The sequence below is a fragment of the Vipera ursinii genome (assembly GCF_947247035.1).
Source record: "Vipera ursinii genome assembly, chromosome: 2".
In the NCBI taxonomy this organism is placed as follows: domain Eukaryota; kingdom Metazoa; phylum Chordata; class Lepidosauria; order Squamata; family Viperidae; genus Vipera; species Vipera ursinii.
The window spans coordinates 49,096,999-49,122,099 of record NC_139513.1 but is presented as its reverse complement, the minus strand read 5'-3'; the positions used below and the strand labels follow the sequence as shown (position 1 = coordinate 49,122,099).

The following is a 25,101-nucleotide window of genomic DNA, read 5'->3' as shown; positions in this document are numbered from 1 at the left end:
GGCCCTAAGCCATGGATTGCTTTATAGGTGATGAACAGGACCTTGAATTTCAACCAGAAGACTTTCTGAGAAGTCTTTGATGACTTATCCTTATCCACATGTTTATTAACACCCTTAATAAACACTAGTAAATTAGTTAGACAGAAGCATCCTTAGTGAAACCGTGTTGGGTATCCTTGAACATGGGTTGTGTCTCCAGATGTTTGATAGTGTAATTTTTAATAGCTGTTTCCACTCTCCTCTCCAGCACAGATGTTGAACTGACAGGTCTATAATTTCTTGGACTTCCCCAGGGGCCCGTTCTTAAAAATTGGAGTTACACTGGCCAACTTCCAGTTCTCAACTACAGAGGCCAAGAGTAGAAACAGGTTATGTCTTTTAGTTAGAAGGTCCACAGTCCCAGCTTTAAGGTCCTTAATAACCCTTGGGTGGATACCATCTGGACCTGGTGACCTGTTGATGTTCAGTTTTGCAGTAAGGACTAACATCTGTTCTCATATCACCATTATAAGGCTCAGTTTTCCTGATTCCTTCCCTTCCTTTTGATGGCAAGTTAGTGACATGTACACATCACACTGAGCATTTTAAATAATGTTTGCTATTGAAAATTTATATATTTTTTTTCTTACTGGATGCTATAGTGCAGAGTTGGTTCTCATGAAGTGGTCTAGAATTTTAAGACCATCACAGTGTGACAAAAAGGGAATGCTTAAGTACTAAATTATGAAGAAAGGAGAAGTACGAAGAATTTCTGGAAAAGCTTTAGGATCACAGCAGAAAACTTGTACAATCTCCTATTCCTCCATTGGGTTTTAAATGTTATGTTGCTGGAATCAGGAGGGATCATGCATATTTTAATTTTAGCATATGCTATCTTTTTTTTTCAGTGGAGATTTATAATTGTGCAACTGGAAGTGCTGATTGTTCTCAGTGCCTTGGGAGAGAAGATCTTGGTCATCAGTGCATTTGGAGCGAGATCACTTCTAGTTGCAGACTAAATGCTGAATCTTTCCAGATCCCAGCCATGTGCCCTCCTCCTGAAATTAGAAAGGTAAAATTTGGATTCACTGCAGTATTCACTGTATTTCAACTCTGAGGCTTTAAAGTAAAAGACAAAGAATGGAGAGTCAGTCTATGGGCAGAATTGAGAAACCTGGTGTCCTGAATGGAAAGTGAGGCCGGAACTTGAATTTTGGTCTTTGTAGCAGATACTGTATGTTTGGCTAGTGTTGGAAGAACCCATTTAGTCTAACATTCTGCTTAATGCCAAATTCCAAATTAAAAAATTGTAGCCAGGTGTGCCGAGTGTCCTGAGTGCCGCATAACAGAGTGCGCGCCAATACCATTGAATCATTTTAAAATTGTGGTACTCTATGTAAAACTAGTAGGGACGCGGTGGCTCAGTGGGTTAGGACGCTGAGCTTGTCGATCAGAAGGTCGGCAGTTTGGCGGGTTGAATCCCGAGTGCCATGTAACAGAGTGAGCGCCTGTTACTCGTCCCAGCTTCTGCCAACCTAGCAGTTCGAAAGCATGTAAAAATGCAAGTAGAAAAATAGGGACCACTACAGTGGGAAGGTAACAGCGTTCCGTGCACCTTTGGCGTTTAGTCATGCTGCCCACATGACCACGGAGACGTCCTCAGACAAGTGCTGGCTCTTTGGCTTTGAAACGGAGATGAGCACCGGCCCCTAGAGTCAGAAACGACTAGCACGTATGTGCGGGGGAACCTTTACCTTTACCTTTATGTAAAACTAGTCACTGGATTCAAGATGGAGTGTGCCCAAAGCAGAACAATGACCCCAAAGATGATTTGCAAATAATGCTGATTCTGTAGCCGAAAACTTTATTCATTCATTCATTCATTCATTTTACATATAGATACCCATCTCATTCTCATTTGGTTTCTTCCCAGCCATATCATTTTGTCATGTTTTGTTTCCAATTTACTAATAAGATTCCCCCCCCTCCTCTTTATCAGCCAGGTAATCACCATTCCCTTTCAACAGCTTTTCAGTATCTTTAGTACATTGTTTATCAGTACTTTTGAGTTAATTTAGTCTTGCTTCATGAGAGACAGTAACTATTTCTTTTAAGTCCACCATGCTCTTATCAGGAGATTCAAGGAACAAATGTATTGCTTTCAGTGAATTTTTTAATTGGTTTCAATTAAAAAAAAGCATTTAAAATAAGCAATTCCAAATTAGCCACTTTCTCTGTCTCTGGTATCTTTAATGATTCAGGAATAAAAATAGCTTTGCAGTTTTTCAGCTTTTCTATCAGCCTATTCTTCCCCACTTATTGAAAACAGTAGAGGTGATCATCTTCTCTCTAGTCTCACCTGGAATCCATAATTCACCAACAACTGCTTTCACTTAAAAATAAAGCTCTCTGCTACCCAATATTGCAGACCAAAATAAAGAGCTAGCCTTCAAGACTGATCTGGAATCTGAAGTCACGGTTCAGAAACCAAATTAAACTTACTTTATGATGCATTACCTTTATAGTACTCAATGGCACGTAGAACAGAAAACTTTTCATGGGTAAAGGTATATGCCCATGCTCATCACAGCAACTCCTTATTTTACACTTGCAAAGTCCAAGAGAAAGAAAAGGCAGAAAACAGATAAAAACCAACATACTTGTGCAGCAAGAAGCACCATGGCTCTCCACAAGAACATGAACAGCATGCATAACCATTTTACCTAATCTCTTCTGTTGATACCACTTGCATAGTTAGTTATTGATTTGTAGTGTTCTTCTTTCCTTTCATTATATTTATTCATGAGCTGGAGGGATGGGTAAAAATGCTACTTGAGTGCCCAGATCTCTGAAAGTTTTCAAAATCTCAGGTAATACAGGTAGTCCTCAATTTACGACCACAACTGAACCTAAAATTTCTATTGCTAAGTGAGACATTTGTTAAATGAGTTCTTCCCCATTTTACGACTTTTCTTGCCACAGTTGTTAAGTGAATCACTGCAGTTGTTAAGTTAGTACATGGTGGTTAAGTGAATCTGGCTTCCCCATTGACTTTGCTTGTTAGAAGGTTACAATAGGTAAATTATATGACCTTGGAACATTGCAACCGTCGTAAATATGAACCAGTTGCCAAACATCTGAATTTTGACCATGTGACCATGGGGATGCTGCTATGGTCGTAAGTGTGAAAAACGGCCATAAGTTACTTTTTTTAGCACCGTTGTAACTTCGAACAGTCACTGAATGAACGGTTGTAGGTCGAGGACTACCTGTATGGTAATAAATGCTTGTAATTGTTCCTTGAAGTGTCATCTATATGTACTGGAAGGAAGAGATTCCTTCACAAACTCGCATTTGCTGCAAATATGTGCTTGGTTGTCTTCAAGGAAAACAAGCTGCAGACTTTGCAGATCATGTTGCATCATCCTTATCATTCGTCTTCACTTTTGCTTCTTAGTGCAGCAATACTTGAAAAGATTTCATTTTGTTTTCTCACATTGCCAAGTAAAATTTTTAACTTTAAATTTGATTATAGTTTTCCATGCTGGAGTTCTAATCACTTGTCCCTGTTAGTTCATTCCGTGGGCTAATTCTCTGGAATCTGGCTGCCTTATATTCCTTTTACAGCCTCTGATTATTCCTCAAGAAGCACTCACTCCTCACTCCATTTTTCAATATTGGAGAGAGAAACATGTGCCTCCAACTATTTGGTGCTTTGCAGAATTTGTCACTAAAGATTAGCTATGATGACTGCAACAAATTGTACCTTCCATCCATTTAAATGTTTACTGTACCACTGTATATATATATTTGTATGTGAATATATGTTGTATATATATTGTTTCTGGTTTTGGCTTTTCTTTTATAATTTTGTGTAGTTTTTCTTTGGTTTTTGTATTTAGTTATTTTTTTTAAAAAAAGAATCAACCACTCTATCACCCACAGTAAGTAATCAGGAAGTCGCAGGACACACACCTTGCAATCAGCAAATATTCAGGACATGAACTTTCCAGCCCTCCGAGTTCAACGGGCAGTGCTTCAGATCAAATAGCCTCTCCAGTTAAACTTTCTTTTCCTCCTGTTGAATTCACATGTCTCACTCCTTGTTAGCTATGGTATGATGAATGTGTGGTATGATCACTATCCTCCTCTGTGTCAGTAGCTCAGCTTTTTGATGCATGTAGAACTGGCAAAATATATCTCCATTCTCTTCTCTCTAATCGAAATCTACGAGTGCAATACAGGTAGTCCTGTATTATGACCACAACTGAGTCTTGCTAGGCAAGACATCTGTTAAGTGAGTTTTGCCCCCATTTTCATGACTTTTCTTGCCACATTTGTACAGTGACTTACTGAAGCTGTTAAATTCGTAGCACGGTTGAATCTGGCCTCCCCATTGACTTTGCTTGTCAGAAAGTCGCAAAAGGTGATCACGTGACACTGCAACACTCATAAATACAAGTCAGTTGCCAAGCCTCGGAATTTTAATTGTGTGACCGTGGGAAAGCTGCAGCAGTCACAAATGTGAAAAATGGTCACAGGTCACTTTTTTCAGTGCCGTTATAACTTCGAACGGTCACTAAGTGAGCTGTTGCAAGGTGAGGACCTGTATACAGCTTATTTAGCAATCTCCATGTAGGAATTCTAACGGAACAAAGTAGTGAACTCAGAAAAAGCTAATCAACCCAGGGAGCTTAGAGTTGGTAGGTTCCTCATCTGTTCAAAATCAAGTAGCTAATTTATTATTAATATGTAAAATATGTTTCCGTTTCTTTGGTCTAACAATGCAGAGGAAATGCTAATTAGGTCCACTCAATTCCACTGAACAGTGTAGGAAACTGAGCCTCTTGCTCTCTGCCAAAAGCAACAAGTGAAAACAAATCATCAGCATTAACATTGTTAGACTAGGATGCTACTTCCTTAGCAGATCCTGTATATTCCATTTCAAAAATAAACTAGGAGGTTTTTTTTTAGCGTGACTAGAGTTGTCCGGTGAGGAGGAAGATGAGGACAACTGTAACCCTATTGGAGCAGTGAAGTCAGGGACATTATCGAGTTTAAGCAGCTTGGCGGAAGAAAACGCCTCCGCTGTTGACCTTCTGCCCTGGCTGACGTCATGTCAATTTGGCAGCAGCTACAGGGAAAGGCAAGCTGCAGGCTTTGTAACTGAACTTCCAGGAAGGAAGGCTGCTGTTCCTTTGCAGCCTTCACCAGCTTTATGGTGGTTTTTATAGATTTGTCACAAAGTGCTTTTTCCAATTGTAGGTTATTAAGAGAGCTCAGACATCCTGTGAAATCAGTGACTTTGGTTCATGGGGGGAAAAAAATAAGTGGTAACAAATGAAATCTCCCCTGAGATTTGGCATTGTTGTGAAATACCATTGCAGCTTCTGACCCATCACGTTTACAAAATGGGTGATTCCACTGCAGATAATGTAAATGTTAGGGATTAACGGTACTGAATCAGTTGCAAAGAATGTTACAGTGTATCTCTATTTTTCATTGGCGAATCTTGTTGCTTTTCACGTTCCTTTCACGCTGTAATGAAATGATACTTTAGTTAAAGTAAAGGAGCCCCTGAGGGTTTTACTCCATTAGTCATATGCCAACTTTAGGAAGCAATGCTCATCTCTGTTTCTTTAAGCCATTGAGCCAGCACTGTCCAAAGATGTTTCCACGGTCATGTGGGCAGCATAACATCAAGCCGCAGTGCTGTTACTTTCCCACCTAAGTGGTATCTATTTATATACTTGCATTTACATGCCTTCAAACTGCTAGGTTGGCAGGAGCTGAGGCAAGTGACGGGAACTCACTCCGTCATGTGATGGTAGGACTTGAACCAGCAGAGTATAGACCTTCTCCGGCATCTTTTAAGCCACTGAACCACCACGCCTCTAGTAGGATGAGAGATGGTATAAAATTAAGCCATACAAAGTTTAAATCATATATGAATGTTAAGGATACGGCTTATTTGTTAGAGCGAATTTAAAAAAAATCCCTCCCTTTGTTTTAATCTGTGTTCATTAAGTTTCCTTTGAACTTGCAGATTGAGCCTCTGGATGGACCCTTGGAAGGAGGAACTCAGATCACGATTCGAGGGAGAAATCTTGGCCGTAGATTCAGTGATGTTGTTAATGCTGTCAAGATAGGAAATGTGAAATGCTCACCACTTCAGGACAGATATATAGTCTCCGAAGAGTGAGTAATTCAGGCTGAATTATTTTGAAATCATGCACATGGGAATTTTGTCCTTTTTAACTGATTGATCCTTTCTTGTTTCAGGCTTCAGGTATGATATGGCTTAGCATCTGACTGCGTAGTAGAAGATTGCATGATTCTGTTAATATGTAAATTGATAACAGAATCTTCAGTCCTTAACGTCTGTTACTGTTACTACTAACTGCTGTTATTTGCTTACTGGTCCAGTGAATGAAACCATCAGGTGCAAACAACCAGACCCATATTGAAGAAATCAATTAGCTGTTTTATTGCTAAGCTTTCAGACTGATGGTTTGCACCTGAGTGAGACTAGATAAGGTTCAACATCATTCAAGAGGAGTTGGATTTCATCTCTTATGCCCACATAGGGAATCCTAGACTAAGTCACCACGCTGGCTTGGCACTCTGTCTCCTATGAAAATTATTCGGGCCACCCCATTTCCAGAAGAAATCACTAACATATATGTACATATTCAAAATGTTTAATCTTTTCATATATATTTTTCATGAGCAAGTTCCTTCAAAATTATAGGTAACAAAACTAAAACTTAAAATTGAAACATTCACATCCTAGAATTCAAGCTCTTTCTTTATGCTATATATTATTGTTCTGATTTTTAAAAAATCATATACATTTCAAGGGATTTTTTAAAAAAAACACATATAACCTAAGTAAGGAAATTACTTTTTATATAAAGTATTACTTCACTGACAAGCACCAGTTGCTCTTTAGTTAGCTGTCTTTGTGTAATCCACAAAATTCAGACCTTTCTCATCTCTTGTAGACAGGGAGGAACTTAGGGTGACAAGTGTAATAAAACTTACACAGCTGCTCCCCGTGCTGTCATAGTTTAGAAATATTTTCTACAGTTCTATCAATTTTCCCCCTAGCTTCATATCCACATATTTTTTGTTGTCTTCATTATCAAAACTAGACAGGCTTCACAGACCAATTGAGGTGACTTGTCTATATCCTGCTTTGGAATGAAATCATCCTTATAGGAGAAATTCATAAGATACTCTATTCTGAAAATGCTATACTCACTCAAGAGCCAAGGTTAAAAAGTCCAACAAATAAGCAATCTAGAATTACTGACTCTTTGTTGTTCTGTTACTAAAAGCACTATAACAACATTTTTACTTTGAAAGAAACACAGATTATATACATTACGGAGAGTTGATGGAGATAGGTAGAAATAAGTATGCTTGAATTAAGAAAAAGGAAAATATACAATAGCCATGCCAAAAATGCATCATAAGTATAATAAATGTATGAGATTGAATGTCTGAACATGCTAAGCTTAGTGTTGTCCCTGATACATATTTTCTACTTCTGGGCATTTATGAATTAAAGCATCATTAAGTTTATAACTTCCTACAGTGGCCCTTCAATTTTCTGGCCAAGTTTAAATTGTTCTCCCTCATAGCCACTGTTGCAGCTTCTTCTTCAGTATAAGATCTTTTAATAGCAATAATGTTGGGCAGCATGACATTCTTTATTTCTCATGTGCAGGAGAAGGGTACATTTTCAACATTTATAATAACAAATAACAGAGTTGGAAGTGACCTTGGAGGTCTTCTAGTACAATCCCCTTCTCCAGTAGGAAACCCTATACTATTTCACATAAATGGTCTCTTCTTAAAAACCTCCAGTGTTGGAGCACACACAACTTCTGGAGCCAAGTTGTTCCACTGATTAATTGTTCTAACTGTCAGGAAATTTCTCCTTAGTTCTGGGTTGGTTCTCTCCTTGATTAGTTTCCATCCGTTGCTTTTTGTCTTGTCTTCAAATGCTTTGAAAAATAGGTTGAGCCTCTCTTCTTTGTGGCAGCCCCTGAGATATTGGAACACTGCTATCATGTCCCCCCTCGTCCTTCTCTTCATTAAACTAGACATACCCAATTCCAGCAACTGTTCTTTATATGTTTAGCCTCCAGTCCCCTCATCATCTTTGTTGCTCTTCTCTGTACTCTTTCTAGAGTCTCAACATCTTTTTTTATATTGTGGTGACCAAAACTGGATGCAGTATTCCAAATGTGGTCTTACCAAGGCTCTTGTATTATTTTGTGGGCTACAGTTTATCCTACAGAAATTATTCCCATTCTCTCTGTTTCGTAACATATATGACTGAGTACAAGGCATCCATGGGGGGGGAAGGGATATGGTGACTGGAATCGAGGTTGCCATCTTCAGTTTTAAACCACCATTCCCCAACACCCCTGGCTAAGTTTGTATATATTCACCACAACAATATTATCATTTGACGATAACAGCCACTTAGTAGAAAACAAAATCCTTGTTGTATCTGGTATTAGCGATATTCCAAAGAACATATTGTAATTTCTAGGAAAACTCTACACGAAGATGAAAAATGCATAAACAGCACATTGGACAAAGGACTCATGAAAAAGTTATGGTTTGATTAATTAAAGCAGTGCAGTGGTTTTTGGTGCAGACATTCTTTACATTTTAGATCAATATTCCAAGCAGAAGTTAGTAGCATGTTTAAATCAGTGGAGTCACTTTTTAAAAGTATTTAAATTTACAAAATAGAGAAAAAAAGGGAGAAAAACCTAAAAGAGAAAAAAAAGAAAAAAAGAAAAACAAAAAACCCACAAAAACAAACAATTAAAATAAAAACAAGATCATATTATAAATCAAGAGAAAACTATTCGGGACATGTTTGAAACATATCATTAAACTTTGACCAAACAGAATAATATTGATCAAACATTCGGTTACATCCATAGTTCATGAATTGAAAGCAAGTACATATCAGCTGAATCAAGATGTTAAATATGGAGTCACTCTGTCTTTCCAAGTAATCTGGAAAAATCAGATGAATTTGGATATGTTTATATATAATTCAAAGTACATTGATGTGATCATGTCCACATCTACATCATCTATGCATATTAAGAAATATAGAGTTAGTAAGCCATCACAGCACAATAATAGGATGACCGGGACACATACTACTTTTAAAAAAACAAAAAAATGTTTCGTTTTTGTAGTCAACTGCACATTTCCAGAGTGGACTATAATGGCCAGATTTTGATGAGTCTGTAATCATAAGAACTGGTAACAGAATTTCAGAAATATTTATTTATTTTATTTTATTTTAATTCCATTTATATCCCGCCCTTCTCCGAAGACTCAGGGCGGCTTACAAGCTTAGCAGTAGCCTTCATTCTATGTATAGGCCTGCTTATTAGGGCTTTCACACACACCCCCAAGCGGCATTATTACAAAGTCAGCTTAATTGCCCCCAACAATCTGGGTCCTCATTTTACCTACCTCGGAAGGATGGAAGGCTGAGTCAACCTTATCAGTAATTACGAATGAGAAACAGCCGAAATGGGCATATAGACTCTGGCTTTAATCAGATTTGGGTGGAATTGTCCATTCCTAAATATCCTTTTTTACTTAGATTGCTATATCTAATTTCAAGTTGTTGCATTACTTCAGAAACAAGGATAATAAAGAATTTATAACAGAATAATGTTATGTGACTTATTATTTTTTCAGAAATGCTTATGAGGCCCACATAAGGCATAGAGGCATTCTTGGAAATAAAAATAATACAGTATGCCAGCTTTTTAAAAATGTAAATACTCTTTAAAAATAAAACAAAAATAATACCCAAAGAGCCATAAGTTCATATTTTGTCTATACTTGACATACTTTATAGTCTGGTCACATTTCTTATTTTTCAGTCAAAATCTTTTTTTTTTTCATAGAATTGTTTGCTGGACTGGGGAAGCAACAGAAGAATTTTCTGATGTGGTGACAGTAAATGTGAGCAAAGAAGGAAAATCCAAGGAGCAATTCTCTTACATTGTACGTAATTTCTGGTAATTGAGTTCTTAATCATGAATTGTTATAAGGACAATAATAGTTTTGGTCACCCTAATGAAGTTGCAACTTGTTACTCTCATCCGGTTCACTGTGTCTGATTCAGGTGAGACAAAAATGAAAAGACAGGCTGTTAAGGACAACTCTTTCCACATGTTTTACATAAATCTTGTAAGTAATGTAACGGTGATATCATTTAATAGTTTTTATATTGTGCAGTACTAAATAGTGTGATTGATTTCCAAGCAATTAAGTTAGGATTATTTTTCCCTATGATATTTTAACATCTTTGGTTTGTTGGAGAATGATAATAGGACCTGTCACAAGCAATTTTTTAAATGTTTGCAACATTTACATTTCTGAACGGAGATGTCACTACAAACAAGGAAACCAGTGTATCTTCTTGACATTTCTCTTTTTTGCCTTTTAAGCTTCCAGTAGTGAAATCTATGTCTCCATCTGTTGGACCAAAAGCTGGTGGTACCAAAGTAACTATCACAGGAAATAATCTCAGTATAGGATCTAAGCTTCGAGTTTTGCTCAATACTACAAAAGAATGCAGAGACATCAGGTAAATACTGCTCAGAATGAAACATGATGCAGCTGTAAAGGTTAGAAATTATACTTTTCATAACAAATAACTAATTTAATAAGCATGTTTTCTAAGAAATACGTTTTCTAAAGTATCCATTGGGTATGGAGTTGAGATGATAATTTTCCAATGTTTAAAGGATATAATTTTGATGGATAGCCTAGACTTGGTATTAATACTGTATGATATTGATATATAGCTGTCTTGTAATAATAACCAATTTTTGATTAGATCAAGTAATTTATGAAAGATGTCTTATCTGGTAGCAATTTCAATTTATTTCTCAATATTGTATAATATATGTCAGAATTTCCAAATAATCTTCAAATGCTAAAACCTCCAAAAACAGAAATTGGAAAGCAATGTTTCTTGGAGTTCTCTGAAGTTGGATTTCTTTTTGTATATGAGTTTACTTATTAAATTTATATGCCACCCATCTCACAATCAGGCAACTCTGGGCAGCCTTCAATGAATACCAAGCATCCAACAATCCAACCCTGAGTTAGATACATTCTTCAGTATTCTTTCTTTTTTTGTCACAGTTTCATAAGCCTTTGTTACTTTTAAACCTTCAGATGAATATCATGCAGCGTGGATTCTCACTGGGCACATCCATGAGTTATATTCAGAAATGTTTATCCTTTCTTTATAGTCGCACTGATACCACCATCATTTGTACCATGCCAAGTGTGGAAACTATTACCCACGTGGTTGTCTGTGTCCAATTTGAAGACAAGTCTTGCATTGGTTCTAACAACTTTCAGTATGAGAAAAATCCAAGTATAACAGATATCAACCCGAAAAAGAGTCCAGTCAGGTAAGGTAGCTTTTTCTCTGTGAGATGTTGCAGAAGTGGTCTGGGTTAAGTCTAGTGCATTCATGGAAGCTGTGCATATTATTGTGAAGTTCAGATTATAGAGAAGAGGCAACTTCCATGCCTGTTTTATCCAAGGGCAAATAATTTTATCTGCTATAGGACCTGACATGACAGCCAGAATGCAACCACCATTAGTGCACTGGAAGGAAATCTCCCGTGGGACAATTTCCAGCCACTTGGAATGATAGCAAAGGAAGTCCTCAGGCTTTCTGATTACTCATTCTAGGTACATCAAAGCAGCGACTGACCCCGTTGCACCTTCTCTTTTGCCCATTCTTCACTGAAATTTGGGTAACGCAATAGATTTTGCACAATAAGTACTCTTGGAATCCAGTCATTGGTGCAGCTGTATGGGGCACTGGCCAGATTCATAATGTAGTGATGCAAATGAAGACGACCTACAATCCTGGTATAGTGGCTCATTGAAGAGGCCAATTAAGGCCAGTGAGAACTCGGCCTGGTTTCTTAAAAATAGCTTGCTCACATGAGGGTCTTCAAGATTTTTTTTTCCCCACCCAGCTGGCTGGGAAATAGTTCAGTGACCCAAAACATTGTCAGTGCCTGAAATTCAGATCTAGAGCCTACCCCGCAACTATAACATTGGTTCAACTTCTGAAAAAAATTACGTTACCGTTTTTTATGGAAGGAATTATTTTTACCCCCTGTACCCCTTTGTTCAATATACTGTACTCATTCAACATTGTTGGAAAGATTTGCTGTGAAAAGTACAGTTGATGAGTCAAACACTTGTTCACTCTTAACCCAGTTTCGACCAGGAGTACCAACTCCAAGTAATAAGAAAAATGTTAATTTTATATGCTTCAAATCATATAAAAACTTCAGGCAAATCCGTATAAAACAATATTATTTTATTGGTCCTCACTTCTTATATAGGTTGCATGTTTTTATTAAGAAACTAGTATATTTGCTCTTAAAATACATTGCCTTTGATGTCATTTCTTCTTCAAGGCCTCGAGGCTCTTGTTCGTTTCTGAACGTTTGTGAATTCACTCCCTGCTTAATACTTATTTAAGTATAACACAGGGTAATGGGAATAAAGGAATGAGCAAGTGTTTCTCAAGACCATGTCACTCAGAGTGTGTGTATAAGGCCAAGGCTTCTGATTTTTAGCAGTTCTTTAAAGAGAATTGTGACACTTAATTACAGAGACCAACTTTTAACATGCGTGAAAAATCTTTGAAAGTGAGCAATGATGACACTTCCAGTTCTCAGTGCTTGATGTAAAATTAATCTTAATTGTTTTATTCTGAGGATCAAGAGAAGTAACTCAAAAATGTATGTCAGCAGCTACAAAATGTAGCAGCTTATGCTTGGCAAAAGTTTAAGATTGAAATAAATGTAATGTTAAATGATACTGTACCAGTGGCATTGGTACTGAAGTCAAATCAAAATCTCAGTCAGACAGCAATGAAATGCTTAGGAATGATCACCATATTCTACTTTCCATTTGTTTCGCTGTTTTTTCTTTTTATAGTGCTACAGTTTTGTTTCATGATTATCAAACACTGTGTAGAATTTTTCTTCAAAGAAGCCATATCCCCCAAACGTTTACACAGAAATGGCATGAGCTACAAAAAGTTGCTGAAAATAGATTAAGAACAGCATATTAGGACTTAGAGAAGCATAAATGATTTGTGAAGTCCTGTATGGGATATTCTGGTTTGAGTATTTTTGAGGCTAAATGGATGTATTGCTATGTCCTGATTTCCTAATGAGCCAATATAGTTAAAGCAGATGGGACATGAAGTGTGTGAAATAATAAAAGGTTGGATGCAAGAGAAAGCCTGGATAAATGTTTTTGTTAACCAGTGGAGATAGGCCATTCCCCTTTTCTGCTCCCAACGCCAGTGGCATATTCTGGGGTCACTTCCTTTAATAGATTTTAATAGATTCTGCAGAGGTGGTGCCACATTTAGCTGTCTACAGACAGCTTTTAAGGGGGAAAGTATTCAAACTTATTGTTTACTTGTAAGCAGCTGCTGCTGAAGGTTTTGGTTTGCCAGCAAGACAAAAAAAATATCCAAACTCTGTTTCCATTCAAGTTCACTGGTGAAATGTTTCTTGGTTAATTGATAATCTTCTGCTCCAGTAGCCTCTTGAATACTTCTGGATGCTATACGATAGCACTGATTGTCTTGGTCTCAGTCTGCTGTTAGCAAATGTTTAGAAGTAAATCATGCTTCTCTATGATTTGGCTGGGGAGGAGCAGAGAAACCTAATGTGTATTTTTGAGACCTAGTTGGGTAAAAACAGAAGTAGTCATTGTTGAGGACCTTTGGTATCCACTGCTCCAGAGAAAGAGGAGCATGTTTATAGAACTGTATGAAATCATAAGTATCTGGTACATTCGTCATAATAAAGAAGTGATGTAATGTATGTTGTAACACGATGATACAATCCTTAGCTTTTCCTGTTTGCATCTAGATACAAAGTGTAAGCATATGGCTTGAACTCTGACACACATTCTTTTCATTTTATTTTCATATACATGTGGAAGGCATGTCTTGGTTACATGGATTTACATGTAAGGTTTATTACATACAGCCTATATATACATGCAATATGGATAAAACAATCCACGTGTCCTAAATAAAGTATCTGCACCAAGTTAATAAAATGTTACATAGTGATGTACATCAAATACCTTATTCTTCTACTTAAAGAGCAGAAGGTTGTCAAGTCTTCCTAAAAGGAGAAAAAAAAACTATTTTTGTCAAGTGAACATTTGACAAAGATTCAGGGACAAATATAAATTTCTATGTCCTTGAATCTAAGTTTTGTTTTTCATATAATAGGTACTGGGAAAATACATATATCGTGTTTCATAAAAATAATATTTATTCTATAAAGAATTGTTATTTGGACTATGCAAATTTATTTCATATAATTTACTTATTAAGCTTATATCTCCCATATATATAGCATTCACCCTTCAATTTTTCATCCAATCCCTTACCTTTCTGTTTCCCTTTATTGTGATTTAATAGTGGAGGCAGAACCATCACTGTGGAAGGAAATGGATTTCTGATGGCTCAGAGTGTGTCAATGGTTGTTCATTCTGTTGGAAAAGAAAAAGTGGTAAGTCTTCACCAGTGTCATTTGAAAAAGTAAGGAGCAAAATGTGTAGAAATGAAATAGAGGAGAAAGCATAAACTTTAAGTCCCTGAAAATATTTATTCAGTAAGTACAAAATTCTACTTTCTGTTTTTATAGACTTTACTGTCACATTATTAAGCAGTTTATGATTCTACATGTATCTTTTATCATGACACTTCAGTAAGTCTTCAGAAAGCAGTCAAATGGAGACTTCCAGTTTTGCATCGTAGTGATGCAGCCGATGAATTGCAGGGCTCTGCACCCCACGGCTGGTTTCGCCCTGCCAAGAGATTTCAGATTCCAGCTTGATGTAAAGTTTCTGACATATGGGCTTTTCAAGTGACTCTGAGGCATTGTTTACCTTAAAAGTCCTTTATTAGCCTAATACACCGGCAAATGCTTGCTCGAAGGAAGCTGGAATCTGAAATCTCTGCCCCTTGCGCAATATGTTAAAACACAATTCTCCACCTTTCTAATTTTGTCATTAATCATATTCTCTAATTAATTTAAAGAATCAGTTTCCCTTCCGTTAGAAAACCCGCCAAGGCCTTATCTTCTTTAGTTAGAGAGATGGCCTTGAAGGTGCAATCCTACTCATTTCCCCCCTCCCAACCTTAAACTAAATCTTTTAAAGCAATACACAAGTTTAACATATGAAATGGCTACTTCTTCATATCTTGTCAAGCAATAACATTCGATGTTAGCAACGTTGACATCTACATCTGGAAGAATACTGATGAAATTATAAGAAAATAATTCTTTATTTTAAAAGTTGGAAAATGAATAGCTACTGACATCTAGTGAAGGATTAGAATAGAACAACAACAGCATTGACTCAGAAATTGGCAAGATGCCCAGAAATAAAGAACAACTTGTTCCTTTGAACCTCAAGGACTTTTTAGCCCAATAGAAAACAGCTGGGAACAGAGGAACACATCAGCAGACCCTTCCCTTTATACAAAGGTTCTTAAAGAGACACAGACCCTGCTGAGTCATTCCCATGATTACATCTTATATTACATAAGCTGGGTAGCTGTTAAATCAATACTTTGACAATGTTTTGTATAGATTCCTTCAGCATTTTAAAGTTTTAAGTTTGTGGGAACTTAATTCCTTTGGGAAGTGGGGTAGGGCGATCTTACTTAAAATTACTACTGCATAACTGCTGTTCTAGTCCTTTTTTCTGGGGATAATTTAGTGCTCATATTCAGAGATCTGATTTTTTTCTATTAGCTGTATGAAATAAATATAAAGTAAAATATCATACATATTTCCTCTACCCTAGTTATCCTCGTGTATAGTAAATTAGGCTAAAAGAGAAAGAGCTACTTGGTGGGCAGTGAGTGCTGGTTCTTCATTAGAAAAAATTTCAGAGCATTGGGTGATTTCTTTTCAGTTATATCCTATGGATTAGAATTTGTGGCTTGACCTATATGGGTTTTGCAACTATAATATTTACAATTCTGATCAGTGCTTTTTCCATTTTTTTTATTTTCATATATTATGAACAAAGAAATGCAATAAAAAGTTTTCCAGAATTGAATTCTCTCTCAGATTTTTCATTCAGTGTTTTTCAAGTGTTCAGGAAGTTAGTCTTTGCTTCTGTTTATCTAGCTTCTCTTACCTTCTGTCATCTGTAAACCCCAAAGTTGCTTTTTCAAAAGGCAACTGGACTTTGTTTTTCCTTGAAGATGTTTTGCTTCTCATCAAAGAAGCTTCTTCAGTTCTGACTGAATGGATTCACTGCTCAATCAAAACTGAAGAAGCTTCTTGGGTGAGAAGCGAAATGTCTTCAAGGAAAAAAAAGTCTTATTGGGTTTTGAAAAAGCACCTTTGGGACAACTATGACCTGGATGACTGAGAATCTCCATAGACACGGTCATCAGTAGTTTTTCAGTCTATATTGGCCATTGATGGAAGTATCTATTTTTGTTTTGGCAAATGCAAATATTTAAAATTGTTGTCAACTTTGTAGAATCTCTGTTGTCTATGTTTAATTTGCTTTCTTTTCTCCTTTTTTTTAGAACTGTAAAGTTCACTCGGACACTGTGATTACGTGCCCTTCTCCAGCTGCCTCCAATCTTACTGGAAGCAAGCCAGCATTAGTGGACTTTTTCATCAATGGACTCCTGTATACCGATGAGAGCATTTTCCCCTTTGAATACCCTGAGGAAGCTGTACACGTTAGCAAATTCCACATGGAATACTATACAGATCCCCAGTTCTTCACAGCCAAGAAAGAGAAATGGATTAAACATCATTCTGGCGAGCCCTTGACACTTGTTATTCATGTAAGAATTTGGTATATATATGGACACTGAGAGAGAGGAGGATGCTTAATGTGAAAATATTTAAGCCTCCAAGGGGAAGGAATCTTGAGAAAGCAACATAGTCTGATGTAGGCAGATTGTCACCTTTAATCATTACATTGATTACGAGTTGGAGAAGGAAGACTTGGCTCAATTAAACAGTAAAAAATTAGCCATGAGCATTGAAGTAAAAGTTTGTTCTTTTTCTAACAACCTAGGAATATGGGTAAATAAAAACAATAACAAAGGGACAATTGTACAATGGAATAGTAATTGAAAAAACATTTTTATTCCAAAAAAACCCACCAACCTGCCCCTTCTAATAGTTGCTCTTAAAAGAAAGAAGGGAATTTCAATAAAGAAACAAAGCTACTTGAAGGCCATCATGATTACTGAAAGTCTTCACTAAGTACCATGAGCTTCAGAAGCACCAGCTGGTATATTCACCAGCAGGCAATGTAAGCATTACCTTCCCTCCTTCTGTTTTTCCCCAGCTTATTTTTCACCAGTTTCCCATTAGGTTTCAACATTAACTATCAGGTAAAGATCAAAAGCACAATTTGCGTTCAAGACTTTTTAGCTCAAGTTTTCTATTCTGGGAATTTGAAAGGGGTTGATAAACAACTCCTGTTTTTATGGGCATTAATGTCTTAGTTAAAATAGAAAAAAAAACAGAGAAGATGGGAAGAGAGTTTTGTATTCGTGCCTTGGAAAAAAATGAAAACTACTACCTGAGAGCTTTGAAGTCAATAAAGTTCAGAAATGTTGAGGATTGAATTTAGTCCCTGGTAGAATCATGTTGCTCTTCTTTATTTCTCTTATTAGAAAGAGCCTGACAACCTCGGTCTGGAAAGCAATGAATATGAAGTTAAAATTGGCCTAATTTCCTGTGAGATCCAAATTGTTTCTGACAAAGTCATTCACTGTTCCATCAATGAATCTTTGAGCACTTCAGAAAGAAAGCTCCCTGTTACGGTAAGTGATATGAGTCTGAAAGCATGCGCCAACATGTATATCATTTGCTTCGTAGCCATCTACTGCCCCGTGGAATTGTGCCCCATGGAATTTGGCTTCTGTTACGAAGTCCAAGTATTTTAAAAATAATATTTTGCCTTTGGCATCTATATCGAAAGAAAATAACATTAATGAAAACTTTCAAAGGTTATAAATATGGTGCCACAAAAAAGATAGCTTTGTGGTATCTTAAAAACTAATAGGCTTAGTATGAAATAATATTATCATGGTTAATAAATTTCATACCAAAATAAATGTATTAGAAGTTAAGACAAGGATATGTAATTTTTCTTGATTTAAAGGCTATACTAGGCTTTGCACAGTAACAAGGACTGCATGTCCAAAGTAGTGAGAATGTGGGACCCCTTGGGGGGGTGGAAAGTTTCAGGGGTTTTGCCTCTTAAACCACCCACTTCATCTGTTCTTGAGCAGATTCTGGGACACCCAAAAGGGATGCTGATTGGCCACACGCAGTCCCTGAAACACATTTTGCAATCCTGTTTTACAGGTTGCATAAGATCCTTCTTACAACCCCAGAGCTGGGCATAGTTTTATCATGCTAAATTATCAGGAATTGCTGGGACATCGTACAAAGTATCTGTATATACACAGGTTGTCCATCCCTATATTAAAATCTTTTAAAATATGATCTGGGAGGAAAAGGAAAAACTCAAGGATTTCATCCAGTGATTTGGGAATTGTTAAATATTGTGGAATATTTTCTTCTGAACAATACACAAAATCTATAAAGAATTGATGTTCTTACACAGATGGCACTTTGGATCAGGGAAGAGAACGGATTCTCTGTGAATGTGGAGATTCATTGTGTTTCATACTTTAAAGTTGTCCCTCTAATGAACAACATTCATCACAGCCTCTTTTCTCAGTCATCCCACCTGAGGCTGGAAATAATGTTTTGGATTTATTTCCCGTAGAAGCCAGAGGATAGGTGAAAATCCAATTGAGTTGCTCACACTGTGTAAAATCTTGTGCTTTTCTTTGCTGGACTTTCTAGGATAACATTTTTCTCATTTAACAGGCTGCAATTTGCTTATTGTCTTGGTCTTAATCTTTCTGATGCTTTTGTTCTTTGATATGTTAATGTGTTTTTTTATTATTACGTTGCTGTGCCTGTTGATAAATGGGAATGGCTTTTAGAGAGATTATGGACTCTGCTTCAGTGGATTACTCAAGCAGAGATCGGATAGCCATCTCTTAAGGTGCTTTCATTTGGATTCCTGCGGTAAACATGGAGCAGACAATACCCCTAACTTTCCCCCCCCAAAAAATTGTACATCTTATTAGAAAGGGCCATATAAATTAATTTAAATAAAATTAAATTGATTTAAATATATCTTAAAATATTGGTATACTTTTGAAAAGCTGAGGGAAATACCTATTGTATATACTCACAAATAAGCCCATTTGTGAATAAGCCAAACCCTGTTTTGGGGATGTATTTTGGCACCTAAAACGTTTGATTTATTCCAGTGTTTGTATGGTAATAAGTAAATAATTAGAAGGAATACAGGTGGGCTGCATTTGGGAATATTGATGTAGATTTGACTTGTATATAATATTGCCCTCTATCCCTCATGTCTGTAAATGATACCGTAGTAGTTCCCAAATGTGGAAGAAACCAAAGTAGACATACTCAGGGATATCACTGGGGTGAAGATTAAATCTCTTCCCTATCCATTCTGTTCTTATTGCCCAGAATGGAAAGCCATGTGATACAGACTTAAACTCCTTAAGTTTCTCTTTGCCTCTATAAAATATAGTGCTTAACTGTTAACAAACATTTAAAAGGGATGAGAAGAGAGGGAGATGTAAGTAATTCAAACAGAAAAAGAAGACAGAAAAAAAAGATGAATCTTCACATGCCACTTGTAACAAAAAGCTTCCAATGAAAGAACAGAAACATTTTATCAAGATGACTGGTTCTATCCAAAATAAATAATGGGACAGAATAATTAAAAATCATAGAATGTGGTTTATTCCAAGTGCCACTAATTTAATGATGAATTGTAAGTCCTGACTACCATTAATAATTGTGTAATTTATGTGGTAACCCTCAGTGGTTTCACATTTTGTTCCTGCTTGGAAAACACACACACACACACACACACACACACACACACACACACACACACACACACACTTAAGAATAGCAATAACAGAGTTGGAAGGGATCTTGGAAGTCTTCTGGCCCATATGCATTGAATACACTGGAAGAAACAGTTAATAAGCCCTTAGTAAGAAGTACTTTCAAGAATTGTCAGGACTGGCTTTTTGGGGGAGGGGTGTATGAAACTGCATGTGACATTAATTTTGGCAATGGAACTTGGCCAGATGTTTAATTTAATAACAGGTGGTCCTCCCCAACATTGATGGCAACACACTTCTTTATCAGGAGGACAGGTTTAGCCATTCTTTTTTCCATTACAATTCTGAGTAGCCTCCACCAACACGGTTACAAGGCTTGAAAAAGGAATGAATGTTCATTGGGATTAAGCTGGGGGAAGGAAAGCTTGAATTGTATCCTAGTAAAAATGATGGAGCATGAATGCATTTCTAAAATTAAGGCTTCCAAGAATATATCTAACATAACATACAATGTATTTTCAGCAGCCAATGCTTTACTTACCAGCACTTATCATCTGAATGGTTTTATTCCTCTCAGAAAAACAGGATTCTAGGCACTGCTCTCTCATGCTGGAATATTCTTTTTCTTGTGTACAAGCTTTCTCCAGTATATGACTGACTGTGATTTTACGAGTCTTCCTTTATTTCTGGGTTATGTCTGAATTTTGATCACACGATCATGGGGATGCTGCAAAGGTCGTAACTATGAAAAATGGTCATAAGTCACATTTTTCAGTGCCGCTCGGTCACTAAGCAAACTGTTGTAAGTTGAGGACTGCCAGTATTAATTTTTGGAAGAAGGAAATCCCATAATCACTAGTTCTGAAGCCACAGCTAAGTTGCATTTCTGAGTCCTGATTCTATAATATTTAGGTGATGTGATGTTCCTTCTCTTCTTCTTTGCAGGCTTTCATTGACATCTAGTGCAAAGTCTAGTGTGTCATTCCTTCCAGGGTCATGATTGCTTCTTTTCTTCTCTCTCATTTATTTTTCTCAGTGCTTGGAACGCTTTTCTTAGATGTCCATGTCAGGTTTCCGCTTAGAAGCTGTCTTTTCCATGAATCCATGTAAGCTTCCTTCCATAAAACAAGATGGAAGCTATTATTGCTGAATTAGAATGAGCAACCATCATGACTAATAGTAAGGAACGGTGGGACTGTGATGCAACAATATCTGAAAGCCATGGATTCTCCATTTCTTTTGGATATTAAGCATACTTTTAAAAGTTACACCTAGTACTTGGAACTATTCATGAGAATAAGCAGTCGTTTGAGTTTCAGTCCAAATCAGACCTATCCATTGCTTAACCCATTGCTCTACAACAGGGGTGTCAAACTGCCGGCCTGCGGGCTGGATGCGTCACGTGGAAGCTGTGCCCACCCCATTGCCGGCAATGGCAAAAACTGTCCCGATATGTCACACAACTTCACGTGACATCGCGAGTTTGACATGTCTGCATCTACAATATATTATCTACTCGAAATCTCCTTTTATCAGCTAATATTTTCCTCTGATTTGTTGTTGTTGTTGTTGTCAGTAATATCTTTGTGAACAAATTAGTTATAAAGGACTTATGGCAAGATGCTGGGCCGGAAAGAAAGGGTTATCCCATCTGTGTAGATTGCCGTTATGAACCTGATTGGGTCTCTGTGCAATTGCTTTAAAAAGCAAATATAAAAAGCAACAATTTTTACTTTGAACTGGTATGAAATAAGGGTATATTCTAGTGCTGTATCACTGTGCCAATGATTTGGAAGAAATGGTTTAGGTCTTTTGTCTGCTGTTCACTTAAATAGCCCTCTTATTATAATTTTTTCACACTTCTGCATGAGTCTGAAAAAGAGTGCAACTGCTTTAAAGAGTCATCTCTTTGAAATTAATGCAGTTCAAGCAGAAGCCTGGAAAGAGAGGGGCTGCTTTAAAGAATAGCACACTTAGGAGCATCCAATACAAGGTCCATTTATATTGCATATAAATGCTCTCCATTTACTATTTCAGTTTTTTTCCCTTCTTGCTTTTACTTCTTTTTCATTCTCTCCATTCATCTTACAATCAAAACTCTACAGTGGGTTTTTTTAAAAAAATAATAAAATAAAATAATAAAGCATGAGAAAACTGCCAAAATTCTGCTTTTGTTGGCTGCCGTATCCCTTGTATTGTAATAGGCTGGAATGTTCTGCCAGTTTTTAAAAGCTATGAATAAAGCTACATGTTTTCCTTATCTAATTAAAGGAAGATATGGAAAGTTCATTGTATTTAATCGCTGTAATGCATATTTATTGTTCTCTTCAAAATCTGAAGTCTGAAAACCAAATTGTGAATTCTCTGTTTCCTTGTACCAATTTTATTAATTTTCAGAAAGAGATAAAATACAAAATAACAGAAAATGTTGGGAGGGGAGGGGATCAAAAGGGGAAAGAAGTTTGTGTCTTGTACTGAGTAAAATTAAAAGTTACTCCTTTGTATTTCTTTTTTTTCCCATATTTGTTATTTTTCCCCCCTCGTCTCTCTTGTTGTAAAAAGAAAAAATCACAGTAGCCTGACACACTTTCTTTTGGCAGGTGTATTTTAAGGCTCACTTTATCTATTTAATTTCAATCCTGAAGGAAATCAACCTGACTGTTTCTTGGAAGGACAGAAAAGCTCAAATACTTTTCCAATGAGAAGACTCATTGGAAAAGACCCTGATACTGGGGAAGATTGAAGGCAATAGGAATAGGGGATGGCAGAAGATGAGATGGTTAGACAGTGTCATTGATGCAATGAACATGAATTTGGACACACTCTGGGAGGCAGTGGAGGATAGTAGGGCTGGGGTGCTATGGGCCACAGGGTCACGAAGAATTGAACACAATCTCTTCTCACTGGAGGCTTTTAAAAAGAGATTGGACAGCCATTTGTCCAGAATGGTCTAGGGCAGCAGTCCCCAAACTTTGCAGCTTGGCAACCCGGCTGGGGGAAGACAAGGGAACTGGGCCCCGTGCACGCGCAGCTGCACTCGTCTAAGAGAGACGAGAAGCCTTTGGGGCATGGTTTTGTGCTCCTTCAGGCTTCTCCATGCCAAAAGCTTCTGCAAAGAGACAGAAGGCCTGACGCAATGTGAGATTGCTCCCCCGAAGCCTTTCGTCCATTTGCAAAAGCTTTTGGCACAGGGAAGAGAAGCCTTTGGGGGCATGGTCTCGTTCTCCTTCAGACTCACTGTCAACGCTGCTAACATCGAATGTTATTGCTTCACTAGAGATGAAGAAGTAGCTATTTCATATGTTAAACTTGTGTATTGCTTTAGTTTAAAATTGGGAGGAGGGAAGAGTAGGAATGCACTTTCAAGGCCATTTGTCTCTCTAAAGAAGATAAGGCTTTGGCGGTTCTTCTAACGGAAGGGAAACTGATTCTTTAAATTAATTGGAGAATATGATTAATGACAAAATTAGAAAGGTGGAGAATTATGTTTTAATATATTGTGCAAGGGACGGAGATTCCAGCTTCCTTCGAGCAAGCATTTGCCGGTGTATTAGGCTAATAAAAGACTTTTAAGGTAAACAATGCCTCAGAGTCACTTGAAAAGCCCATACTTGACACTCACCTAGTTCTGCCCGACACTCCAAAAACGGATTGGGCGTCCTGCACAAGTAGCCTCGGTGAGTCAGCAAAGCTGAGCAGGCTGCACTCGTCCCACTCAGCCTCTGCTCTCCCCACTCCGCTTTACGGGAGCAGGCAGCTTGGCAGCCTGGCTGGGGTGGGGGGAGGAAGAGGGGAATCTGACCACATGAGTGGCAGGCTGGTGCACATGCTGCACTCACACAAGAGAGAAGAGAACCTATTGGGGTGCTGCTCACACGGGCGGAGCTGCACACACACTCATGCACTTCAGTCTGCCTCTTGTGTGGTCCAATTCTGAATAGGCCACATCCCAGTAGTGGGCTGGGAGTTGGGGACTCCTGTAATAACAAGGAGGAGGAGGAAGGGACCTTGGAGGTCATCTAGTCCAACCCCCTGCTCAGGCAGGAAACCCTACACCATTTCAGACAAGTGGCTGGCCAGTCTCTTCTTAAAAACTTCCAGTGTTGGAGCATTCACCACTTCTGGAAGCAGGTTGTTCCACTGGTTAATTGTTCTAACTGTCAGGAAGTTCCAGGTTGCTTCTCTCCTTGATTAGTTTCCATCCGTTGCTTCTTGTCCTGCCCTCAGGTGCTTTGGAGAATAGCTTGACTCCCTCTTCTTTGTGGCAGCCCCTGAGCTACTGGAAGACTGCCATCATATCCCCCCTCGTCCTTCTCTTCGTTAAACTAGACATACCCAATTCCAGCAACCCTTGTAGGGTGTTCCTGCCTGAGCAGGGGTTGAACTAGAAAATCTCCAAGTTCTCTTCCAACTCTGTTATTCTTTTATTCTGATTGAACAACAATAATAACATTTAGTTTCTAAAGAACTATATCCAGTATGTTTTTTGAGGGGCAGGAATCTAAAAGCCTATCTTCTTGAAAAGTGATAGGAAACATCCCCTAATGAGGGACAAAAAAAACCCATAACCTTGCCATAAGAGAGTTAAAATGTGTTTATTTGATTATTAGAATTTTAAAACACTTCAATCTTGCTATTTGACAGTTCACAAAGGAAAAATCCATAATTAATTAATAATAAAACAATCATAACACAGATATTAAATTACTTTATGGAGCCCATAAAGAACTCTGTGGTTTTCCCTTAACTAATTAAGAAGCCTTCCTGAAAAGTTGCATTTTAGTTTCATTCAAAAAAGAGACAGCAAGGTTAGAGCAAGCCTAAATTCCAGCAGTGAACTGTTTGACAGCAAGGGTACAATAATGGAGAAGCATTTTCTCCTAGTCTTGGCACCTCAATCTCCCAGTAATTATGAAATATCAACAGGTATTTTTACAAATTGCACAGGAAGATTCTTGTTGAAGGAGGCAGCCTGCAAGTGTTTTGCCCCCAACAGATATATTTTAAGAGACAGAGAAGGAGAGTTTTTACTC

The 25,101-nt window shown here is 37.5% G+C and overlaps 1 protein-coding gene across 1 annotated transcript in view; it reads left to right on the top strand.

Moving 5' to 3' along the window:
* Nucleotides 1-25,101, top strand: part of PLXND1 (plexin D1) — a gene marked incomplete at its 5' end in the record, with an annotated part of 175,654 nt that overhangs the window by 81,593 nt on the left and 68,960 nt on the right. Inside the window, 8 exons of the mRNA XM_083353821.1 lie at nucleotides 888-1,051; nucleotides 6,026-6,177; nucleotides 9,939-10,038; nucleotides 10,485-10,624; nucleotides 11,298-11,462; nucleotides 14,531-14,621; nucleotides 16,664-16,930; nucleotides 17,774-17,923. Of these exons, the coding sequence (XP_083209947.1) occupies nucleotides 888-1,051; nucleotides 6,026-6,177; nucleotides 9,939-10,038; nucleotides 10,485-10,624; nucleotides 11,298-11,462; nucleotides 14,531-14,621; nucleotides 16,664-16,930; nucleotides 17,774-17,923 (1,229 nt within the window). The remainder of the gene's footprint in view (nucleotides 1-887; nucleotides 1,052-6,025; nucleotides 6,178-9,938; nucleotides 10,039-10,484; nucleotides 10,625-11,297; nucleotides 11,463-14,530; nucleotides 14,622-16,663; nucleotides 16,931-17,773; nucleotides 17,924-25,101) is intronic.